Source organism: Dreissena polymorpha, chromosome 5 (assembly GCF_020536995.1).
Source record: "Dreissena polymorpha isolate Duluth1 chromosome 5, UMN_Dpol_1.0, whole genome shotgun sequence".
NCBI classification, from domain to species: domain Eukaryota; kingdom Metazoa; phylum Mollusca; class Bivalvia; order Myida; family Dreissenidae; genus Dreissena; species Dreissena polymorpha.
In genome coordinates, this window is record NC_068359.1 from 106,543,573 (window position 1) to 106,555,602 (window position 12,030).

General features: G+C 36.8%; 1 protein-coding gene across 4 annotated transcripts in view; it reads left to right on the forward strand.

The window, feature by feature from the left end:
- LOC127881163 (cadherin-99C-like) overlaps positions 1 to 12,030 on the forward strand; it is a 28,593-nt gene that overhangs the window by 13,069 nt on the left and 3,494 nt on the right. The window contains exons 12-13 of one of the 4 annotated variants that reach the window (XM_052428842.1): positions 152 to 2,842; positions 9,888 to 10,602. In XM_052428842.1, the coding sequence (XP_052284802.1) occupies positions 152 to 300 (149 nt within the window). In that variant the 3' untranslated portion in view covers positions 301 to 2,842; positions 9,888 to 10,602. Of the gene's footprint in view, positions 1 to 151; positions 2,843 to 9,887; positions 11,700 to 12,030 lie in introns of those variants that run through there. The other 3 variants (XM_052428841.1, XM_052428843.1, XM_052428844.1) reach the window with 3 other exon arrangements.

Consider the following 12,030-nt stretch of genomic DNA (forward strand, 5'->3'; position numbering starts at 1 on the left):
TATTTCGCTTCGCGACGAAACCTAGCCCGCGTTATTTTACCGGAAGTTCCCATGCATGATGCTCTAGTTTGCGACAAGCCACCGTGCTGGTAAGTAAACTTGAGACTGTGGGCGTAAGTTGGCATTTAAAATCGGTACCTGTATTCTGCAGGCTATCGGTGTGAACCTTCGGGCATGCACTTCGCCCGCGGACAAGTGAGTTTTTGTGCTACTGATATACTGATGGTAGGTGTTGTAAATTCAGTCATTAAGCGTTACTCGAAACGTTGTTATATTCGTTATAATTCGATACAGGTATGATAAAGAATCATGGTAGTTTGTCAACTTAAGTAACAAAATACCATGGAATGAATCATCATCTGCAGTAAAGTTATTAGCTTCCCGCCCGCTGCGAAGCGTAAGGGGTGTCATAAGATTAATAAGAATGCCGACCATCTGTCGGTATGTTACTGTTTCGTTTCCGCTTTATATCTTCTTCACCCTTCGCAGAAATTTATGAAACTTGGGGAATCATGTTAAAGTTACTCTTGATAAGGGTCAAGGTAAGTACTGACGGACGCATAATTGAACCTCAAATTCGAGTCCAGTACAAAGATCCTTTGCCCTTTTAATGTTGATCATCGAACAATGCCTTGTTTTTATATATGTTATTGGTCACATTCATAGGTCAACTATTCTAGCATGCTTCCTTTTCAAGGATTTTTGTGACTATCTGCATAAATGTCAATACATTGTGCAGAAGGCCGTCTTAAATGTTAAATTTGTGAGTCTCCGTTTCCAGTTCTTTTTTTTTCTGTCCGCCTTATATGTCAAATATACCCTAAAAGGCTTTACATGCGACTTGGCACAGTGTTTTGCTCATTACCGTTATCATATTATTTGCAATAGTTAACGTACAGCACTTCTTTTGCGCTAATCGGAAGTCCAGAGAGAAAGGTTGCATGCTGGCAGATGGATAAAAATCACATTTTGGGTGGGGCATGATGCAAATAACTTATTAAAATGATATAAATGATATGTTTTTGATATAATAGAAAAATTATAAATGTCATCATTAAGAAAAATAGCCTTTTGTTGTTGTGGTGTCTAACATAACATATTTTTACCTATGTACGGGTATTAATGATCAACTACAACAACATGCCGGAAAGAATCGGCGTGTTATTTCTACGGTAAATATTTTGAGTAACATCGCTACAATTATTCGAATGTTTTTATTTCAAAGTTGTATGGCCTTATCTCTCTTACCATTACCGTTATATTTTGGCTTGTAGTTTGGTCATGGTATAACTCGACATCAAGCATTGCATATTTCATCGAAAACAAAGAAGGAGTTTAATAGCGAATGCGTAATTTTAGTTGTTCAAGTGTACGGGGCAAAGTTCTATTAGTGGTTGTACTGTACATGGTACATTTCTGCTTCATGGAAGTACTGCATCGGGCAAAGTTCTACTTACTGGTAGTATTACATAGGGCAAAGTTCTATTTACTGGTAGTATTACATAGGGCAAAGTTCTACTTACTGGTAGTATTACATAGGGCAAAGTTCTACTTACTGGTAGTATTACATAGGTTCTACTTAGGGGTAGTATTGTATTGGACTACTTGTTCAATGTATTGGACTAAGTTCTACTTAGGGGTAGTATTGTATTGGACGTAGTTCTTCTAAGTGGCAATATTGTAAGGGGGAAGTTTTACTCAGTGGTAGTATTGTTTGGGACAAAGTTCTAATTAGTGGTAGTATTGTATGGCAAAAAGTTCTACTTAGTGGTAGTATTATATGGGGGAAAGTTCTACTCAGTGGTAGTATTGCATGGGACAAAGCTCCACTTAGTGACATTAGTGTCCACGGCGAACTTCTTCATAATGGTAGAAGTGTTTTGGGCAATGTTCTTCAAGAAGTGGACTTGTTGATACTACGTTAAAATTGTACTAAGTGGTGGTATGGTACAGGTCGAAATGAGTGTAGTTTATAATTTGTGTAAAGAAAAAATTAAAATGTGATATTATGTGGTGCGTTTGTATTTCAATTATCATGCTCTAGACATACGCGGATAGTGTGTGTACGATGTATGGAATGCGCGCGCATCCAGTGTTAATAAGTTATGAAAATCGATGCAGTATATCGATAGACAATAGGCAGCTGACTTCAACATATGCGATGACAGGTAAACAGACGATGGATGCTACCGGATGTCGCCGAGTGTCATTGTAGTGATTGATATACATGGAATACACCCTCCTGACAATCTTGTGGTAAGAGCGTGATTCTATATCGTATTGTGTCGCTATTGAGAGGAAAAACGTGATACGATTAGTTTCTCTTTGTGTTTTGTTAATAGTAGCGAGTATCGTTATATCGAATTTGTATACACCGATTCTCGTACCATATTGCGAAAGCAGTCTGATTAAGTTGCCATCGATACAGACTTTTATCTTGTTACTGAGCAACTTTGTATCAGTGGTCCATGAGCCAGTAAACCGAGTGCATAAAGCATGAAATGGTTATTTTGGTTAAGGCGTTATTTTCGATTCTTTTGTTCAGCGTGATGATATTAAATTTCAGTAACATACATTTCCATGATGATAAATTGTGATCAATTCGTTTAGAAAACTGACTCAGTATGTGTAAATAGCTTTAAAGGCGCTGCAAAGTCGTTCCCATGGTAACTTAAGTAGAGATTTATTTGAATGAAATGTCGATATTCAACTGCAGGGTTTCCACACCGAGTGTGCTGAGTGCTGATTGTGTCAACACAGCACAACACTCTTGATCTAACGTCTACCCTTGATGTCAACGTCTATCAACAACGAGATTTACTCAAAAACCTAAATCGATAAGGTATTTGTGTGCTTCATACCAGTATTGACAGTTATAGTTTGCGTTATACCAGTATGTAACGTTGGTATTGATGGTTATACTATGCTTCTTACCAGGATGTTACGTTAGTATTGACAGATATCGTATGCGTTATACCAGTATGTAACGTTAGTATTTATTGTTATTGTACGCGTTATACCTAAACGTATCTTTATTATTGATAGTTATCGTGTGCTTCATACCAGTTTGTAACGTTAGTATTGATGGTTATAGTATGGTTTATACCACTTTAAAACGTTAATATTTATTGTTATTATATTATTTATACCAGTATGTAACGTTAGTATTGATGGTTATAGTATGTTTTATACCAGTATGAAACGTTAATGTTGATTGTTATTATACCTCACTTTTATTCACAATGCTAAACTCCAATAGGCAATCGTGACTGACATAGAAATACTGTCAGACCCAGCGGGGAAAAAAATACTGTCCAAAAAATAGTCGCCCGCTACCTTAGCAATCACGTGCCACCAGCGGGAAAAAAAATACTGTCCAAAAAATACTGTCGCCCGCTACCATAGCAATCACGTGCGGAATGGTAAAAAATTATACTGTCCCATTCGCGCGTGCGCAGTTTTGCATTTCCGTTGTATTTGGATAATTAAAATATGATAATCGATTGCAGCTGAAACTGTGCTGTAAAATAGATTAATGCCATTATTTAAGGTCATAAGGAGTCATAAAAAATCAATTTAGTATAAACGACACGCTTACCTCAATGGCAACTTTAATCCAATGCTAATAACAATAAAGTAACAACGATATACATTTCCAGTGTCTGTTCTTAAGGTGTTATGCATGACAAACACACAATCCGAAATACGTTTTGGATTCGTTCGATGCTTTAAACAAATATTTTACTGTTAAAAAACCACCACGTCCATATTGTTGTCCCTAAATGTTTCGTCACCGAAATTACGTCATACGAATACGTCATAAATTACGTCATCAAGTGATGAAAATAAAATACGGAAAGCTGGTTCGGTAATATATTTTTAAAGAAATAATTGACGACTAAGAAAATTGATGGAATGTATACATCGATTACTAGGTCGGTGCCGAATAAAGCGAAGTTCATTTTGCTCGGCCCGAAAATCTAAACCACTCAACATATTAATGGTTGTTCATTGCTGAAATTAAATACAATTATTGAATATTACAATTGTTCATGGTTCATATAAATTGTTCATGTTTGAATAGTTTGTTCGTTCGGTATCATAAAATAAATATTACATGTCTGACAGGGTGACAGTTAATTTGTCAACTTCGGTTGACAGTATTTCCTCAAGTTGACAAATTTACTGTCACCCTGTCAGACATGTAATATTTATATATTAATATATTATTTATACCAGTATGTAACGTTAGTATTGATGGTTATAGTATGTTTTATACCAATATGAAACGTTAATATTGATTGTTAATATATTTTTTATACCAGTATGGTACGTTAGTATTGATGGTTATAGTATGGTTTATACCAGTATGAAACGTTAATATTTATTGTTATTATATTATTTATACCAGTATGTAACGTTAGTATTGATGGTTATAGCATGTTTTATACCAGTATGAGACGTTAGTATTGATTGTTATTATATTATTTATACCATTATGTTACGTTAGTATTGATGGTTATAGTATAATTTATACCGGTATGTAACGTTAGTATTGATGGTTATAGTATGCTTCATACCAGTATGTAACGTTGGTATTGATGGTTACAGTATGCTTCATACCAGTATGTAACGTTGGTATTGATGGTTATAGTATGCTTCATACCAGTATGTAACGTTGGTATTGATGGTTATAGTATGCTTCATACCAGTATGTAACGTTAGTGTTGGTGGTTATTGTTGGCTTCATACCAGTATGCAACGTTAGTATTGATGGTTTTGTTGACTTTATACCAGTATGTAACGTTGGTATTGATGGTTATTGTTGGCTTCATACCAGTTTATTATACCTCACTTTTATTTACAATGCAAAACTCCCATAGGCCATCGTGACATAGAAATACTGTCAGACCCAGCGGGAATAAAATTACTGTCCAAAATATACTGTATCCCGCTGCCATAGCAATCACGTGCCACCAGCGGGAAAAAATTTACTGACAAAAAAATACTGTATCCCGCTGCCTTAGCAATCACGTGCGGAATGTTCGAAAATAATACTGTCCCATTCGCGCATGCGCAGTACGCAGTTTTGCGTGTCCGTTGTATTTGGATAATTAAAATATCGATTGCAGCTGAAACTGTGCTGTATAATAGATTAATACCATTATTTAAGCTTTGACAGGAGTCAAAAAGAAACTCAATTTAGAATAAACGACACGCTTAACTCAAAGGCAACTTTAATCCAATGCTAATAACAATAAAGTTACAACGAGTGTCTGTTCTTAAGGTGCTATGCATGAAAAACACACAATCCGAAATACGTTTTGGATTCGTTCGATGCTTTAAACAAATATTTTACTGTTAAAAAAACCACCACGTCCATGTTTTCCCAAAATGGTTCGTCACCGAAATGACGTCACACAAGTACGTCATAAATTGCGTAATCAAGTGTTTAAAATAAAATACGGAAAGCTGATTCTGTAAAATATTTTTTAAGAAATAATTGACGACTAAGAAAATTGATGGGATAAATTGATTACTAGGTCGGTGCCGAATAAAGCGAAGTTCATTTTGCTCTGCCCGTAAATCTGAACCACTCAACATATTAATGGTTTTTCATTGCTGAAATTAAATTCAATTATTGAATATTAAAATTGTTCATGGTTCATATAAATTGTTCGTGTTTGAATAGTTTATTCGGTATAATAAAATAAATATTACATGCCTGACAGGGTGACAGTCAATTTGTCAACTTTCGGAAAAATACTGTCAACCTTGGCTTCGCCTCGGTTGACAGTACTGGTCATGTACGTAATTCCGGCCACTTTTGGGACTATTTAAGAAAAATCTTTAGTGTTAGGCAACTGGTTGAAACTAAACTTCACATATATAATCCTGGGTTCAAAACTAACCTAGCATGAAAATTTAAATAGAATTAGATCGGTGAATGTTACTTAATGAACAGAAAATGATGACATGTAAACTATCCATTTTCGTAGGTTAAATGTACCTAAAAAATCGGCCACTTTTCAGTTTGATCTGCAGATAAAATTACAAAGCATTATCTTTTGACAAATGTCCTCAAATTCAGAGTATTAATCAATGTTTATACTATTAAAATTTTTGACTTGAAATTTAAAATAAATGCGAAATTAATATACCAGTTACTCCCCCTACCTATTTTAATAAATATAAACAATGGGAAACTGCTAATTCATTAAAAAAATATTTCTTTTTAATGTGTTTAATAATTTTTTTCAAACATAGCTAAAAAGTAAACACATTTTGTTTGAAAAGTTGACTTCAGTGTTGATTATTAGTAAACGCTTATATATAATATTAAAACATGTAATCTAGTAATATTCTTATAAAGGGAGGTAATTCATATATTTAAAAATATATTTAGGTTCTGATTTTTATGTTTTGAATATAATTTTTTGTACAATTAATTGGTAAAACTTTAATTAAAGTTTATTAGATAAAATAAAAATAATTTTATCAAATATATTTGTTTCTTATATGAATATAATTGTTGAAACAAATGATGACATCACTTTCCCCACGAGCCAAATATTTCCCGCTATATTTGTGACATTTTAACACAAAAGTTTACAGTGATGTGGTTCTTACATTTGCAAAATATTGAGAGTAGGGATGGTTTTCATGTTGATTTTTCTAAATAAAAACAAAATATGTGCGTGAAGATCATGAAAATGATTTTACATAGGTGGCCGATTTTTTACGTACAGGCCGGAATTACGTACATGACCAGTATTTCCTCAAGTTGACAAATTGACTGTCACCCTGTCAGCCATGTAATATTTATATAATGTAACGTTAGTATTGATGGTTATAGTATGCTTCATACCAGTATGTAACGTTGGTATTGATGGTTACAGTATGCTTCATACCAGTATGTAAAGTTAGTATTGATGGTTATAGTATGCTTCATACCAGTATGTAACGTTACTGTTGGTGGTTATTATTGGCTTCATACCAGTATGTAACGTTAGTATTGATGGTTATTGTTGATTTTATACCAGTATGTAACGTTGGTATTGATGGTTATTGTTGGCTTCATACCAGTATGTAACGTTTTCTATTGATGGTTATAGTATGCTTCATACCAGTATGTAACGTTAGTATTGATGGTTATTGTTGGCTTTATACCAGTATGTAACGTTGGCATTGATGGTTATTGTTGTCTTCATACCAGTATGTAACGTAAGTATTGATGGTTATTGTTGGCTTCATACCAGTATGTAACGTAAGTATTGATGGTTATTGTTGGCTTGATACCAGTATGTGACGTAAGTATTGATGGTTATTGTAGGCTTTATACCTGTATGTAATGTTCGTATTGATTGTTATAGTAATGTTCATACCAGAATGTTACATGGGTATTGATTGTTATTCACATCTGCTTAACTCCCTCAATCCTTTGTCACGGCGCCGATATAACGAACTCGGTAAATAATTAGACCACTTACCATCATCCATATTTAATGTGCTAAAAATAATTTATAGTATAAGCAAACAAACAATTATGACTTAATATTTGAAACAATACTCGAGCCTTTTGAAGCGTCAGCAAAATTTTCGTGGGCGTCCTTCCATCATTTGCAACATTCTCGTCGGACCTGATATTTGTACCTGGGCACTTGGCAGCCCAAGATAGGTTTGAACCGCAGTAAGGTTTCTGTATGTGGGAGCGAAGCCCGTCGCCAAGGTGATTTATTTATGCCTCCAAATTTCTAATTCCAAGTCTTGATCAAACATTAACATATGTGTTCAAGCAACATTTATAGCATATTAATGATATAGTTCGAGTCTGATAAGATAGCTGTTCCCGCCTAATATAAATAGCACGGTCGAACCCAGTTTATTATTTATTATTGATGAGACGCCGTGTCATGCAGAGTTCACACGAGAACTCCAGACTTAAAAGTGACAGTAAAGCTAGTTCTTAGAACTGCGAAACGTAAACTGTTGAGTGCATGTAAATGGTGCTATACAGTGTGTTAACCCAATATCTTTGTTTATTGTATCCGATTTATAACATATGATTGCTCCTATTGGAAACATAGCTTATAACCATAACGACGTGCACGCAAATAAGTTCGTTTGTGATTAGAACATTCCTTTCGATTGCTGTCTTCAGCCGTAAATATTTGGTTGATAGCTGTGATTTATGGAGTTCGTTTTGGTGGCCAAGACCACCGGTAGATATACTTGTGTATACAATTTATATTATAAATGAATGCATCCTTGATGAACCATTCGGTCACAAATCATACTTCCACATACAGTCCCGATGATAGAAGACACTGTTGCGTTTACATGCTCGATAAAAGCTTCTTGTAGCATCATAATGCGCGCCAATCAATCGTTCCCTGCTGTCTCAGATGTATTTGTAGCAACTTGGTTTGCACCGAACCGCGTTGACCATCTAGATAAGCTTCCGTGTTTCCGTCCAATTCTAATGCAGTTCACAGTTTGCAAAAATGCGAATATTCTGTACATCTGCACGTATATCCTGGTGGTCATTGATTTGCCATGAATACAAATATGTAAAACTCTTGCTTATGATAAAAATTTCGCGAAGGAAACTGGGCACCATTTTGTAAACGACTCCTTAGGGATGGATGGGTTGAGGTACTTAAAACGTCAGTTGTGCTCGCCAGCTCCGCATGCTAAGCCGACTGGGAGGCATGCTAGATCTCATGGTTCAACATATGGGGTCGTTACTTAGAACTGCTGCGATATGACATGATCACCACGGATAACATGGTGTTGAAATACATTTGAAAGTACTGTTAATGATTTATGGTAATCCCCAACTGCGCATTGTAATGAACTTATCCCTGATTAACCGTCTGTTATCGGTTTCTAATCGGACAATGCTTTCTGATTGACTCTGAATAGTTTCGCACATATGGTCGATTACTGTTGATCAAATATTAGCCCTGCGGTGAAAGTAGTACATTAGTTGTAATTGATGTCTGTCAAGCTGTTACAGCCTCTGTCAATATAGACCTGAGTACTCGGTGTGGCGGTCCGCCAGTGTTCTGTGGCTCGGAAACGCCTCACACTCCGCACGCGTCCCCGGTTCGAACTATTAGCTACAATTGGTCAAGTGCGTGCATATTTTCAACTTAAACCTCGGTATATACAGATGGACATAGTGCTGTTGTGATCATGTACGCGGGTCCAGTATCATAGACTGTTCCAAAGTTGAGAATCAGCTTTTAAATAATAAGCTCAATAATATAACCCGCGTTCTGGAAATACAGGGCTAAATGCATGTGCGTGGAATGTGTTCTAGGTTACCTTTTGCAGTCTGGGGCGACACTTCCCGTCGAGACTGGATTTTCGTTTAGAAGAATTTTTAGAACAAAAAAAGAGTGGAAAATTTCGTCCCTGAGAAGCATGTGCGGACTGCACAGGCTAATATAGGCGGACAATGTACGCACATGCATTAATTCCCGTTTTCCCAGAACGCGGCTCACATGGTGTAACAAGTGAAACTCTAAAGGGTTCATTTATTACCAACGCCTCCCCTTTTCCGCTTGGCACGACCGCCACAAAGTAACGTTTACGAAAATGGTAACACAAATATATATTTGAAAATGCTATATCGGTGGTTCAAATTTACAACCGCTTGTAGTCTCGTAAGCTAGTAACATGTTATAAATTCATAACATGGACCAATCAATGCAATTTATATATGTACTTAAATATTTATTGCAATTATTTTATGTTGACGTCCATACTTCAGTATGCAGCTGCACAATGCAATGTAGTGTGCCATTAAACACATATAATTAGTGTTAACGATGTTGCAATAATATGTTTTTTATTTGTCCATATGTTTTAATTCAATGTAGGCGGCTTGTGCGATCCAGCCGAGAGCATACACAGCCGCTGTCCCGAGGGTTTGATGAGCCAATACACCCCGCGTTCATCGTCCGGCTTTTGATCCAGAGTAATGTACAGGATGCAAACGCAGACCTGGAACTGAACCAGTGGATTTGTGATATAGCTTAAAACACATCTTGAAATGAAACCATGTAGTTTCCTAATCGCTCCACAGCATGATGAATTATAACATTACTTTGTTTAAAGGAGTAAAAATTGTCAATGGATCTTAAGAATGTGAAAAGCATTTGGGACACGTGTAATAAATAACATTAATTATTGTGGCAGTACATCTTAATGTGTCCAATAACCGCCTGTTACGGTATTGGAAAATAACCCTCCGAACGTGGGTCATCCACATAGAACAGTGATAGTCAATTATCCGCTGGGCCTGTCAATCAGGCGAGCAGGCTGAGTGACTGTCAGTTGATCTGCCTCCCTCCACCTGGAGCGATGAAAAGACGGACGAGACTAAGTACGGTGCTATAGTTCCATGTGGGATGTATTTGGTTGCGTGAAGTACAGCTAATGTGCAACCGATCTAATTAAAACTGTGAATGCTTTTCGATTTGGCTGATTAATTTGATGAAATTTTGTGCATTGAATTTTCGATTTCTCTGAGGAAATTTTAACAGTGGAATGTATTCACAACTAGGTTCTGAGTAAAAAACAGTGCTATTTGAATTATTGTGGAGCTTATTCTATGGTGGCTGTTTTATAAAATACGCGCACATTTATATAATGCTATTGTTAAATGAAACAGTTTAATTTAAAACCAAGAACGAGTATAAAATAATAAAATGTTTAACTACATTCAAGAACGACTGTACCAAATTGTACAATGTGTTAGTGACTACGAAACATCAGGAAATTAACGTCATGCTTCAAAAGCCTCTTAGACGATAATTGAATTTGTTATCACCACGTACATTGCTTAATGTTCAATAATTATGTGCCGCAAGTACTGTGCAGATCGTCTCTAGGGGGCACTGTGCCATGTGTTTCGCGCTAGCAACGATATGGATTCCGGTCACGCGGTCTCCTGGATCATTCTGTCCCCCTTGGCTATCGTCACAGATGTTCTGGCTATTGTTGTTATCACGCACTACTTCCCTTTCTACCACGGAACTGATGTTACACTAATCTCCGTGCTGACGGCCATGCTGGGGAACGCTATGTTCGTGGTGCCGGTCCCCGCCGTGCGGACGCTGCTCGGGACTCCGTGGTCTCCGGCCCTCTGTCAGATGTACACGTGGTGCGCGCTTACCTTCAGGGCGGCGCAGGTGTCCAGCCTGCTTGTGATGAGTATTAACTGGTCCACTTTACTCAAGTTGTCGGCGCAGAAGAAGAGATACGTGTCCACCAAGTACCTGAAGGTCACCGTCGTGTTTGTGTGGCTTTCTGCCGCTGTGTTCGGTCTCCTTCCGGTCATTGGCGTTGTTCAAAATGACTTTTATTCATACGATACATGTAAATTCCTTGGATTCAATCTGGGGTTAGGCTTTAGCCTGTTTTTCATCGTATACATTCCATTGGTGCTCATCGTGACATTAATCAGCAGTTGTGACGCAGTGTGGCTCATAAAGCACATGAAGAAAATTGTTGAGGTCCGTGATCAGGCGGAGCGCGGCATACTCCCCATGCGTAACGGAAGTATGCCCCTGCACGTGGGAGGCTCACAAACAGGACGGCGACAACGGCTCAAGTTTGCTTGGGAACTTAGTCATTTTTCGCTGATATTTACCATCTTGTCTTTCCTGGTGAACCAAATACCTTACGCTGTAAGTAAATACTACTACTTGTATTGCGTCTTCTATCGCGACAATAACATCAATCACAACAGCTACTTTTACTACTACCTCTTTTACATCTACCGGTATGTTTATTTCACTTGTTGTCATCTTTGATGATACACGCATCACCATAATGCATGTAAGAAAATGACATTTCTTTCTTAATCAGAAAATCGCGAAGCCTAAGCCTTAAACGTTAAGTAGCCGATGCTCAGATATTTTTTTGCAGGATTTAATTGCACGACAACACGAATTAATTACACACATTTTCCAATTAAGAAGACCTAGCGATATAGTGAAACATGTTTCTTAATGTTTG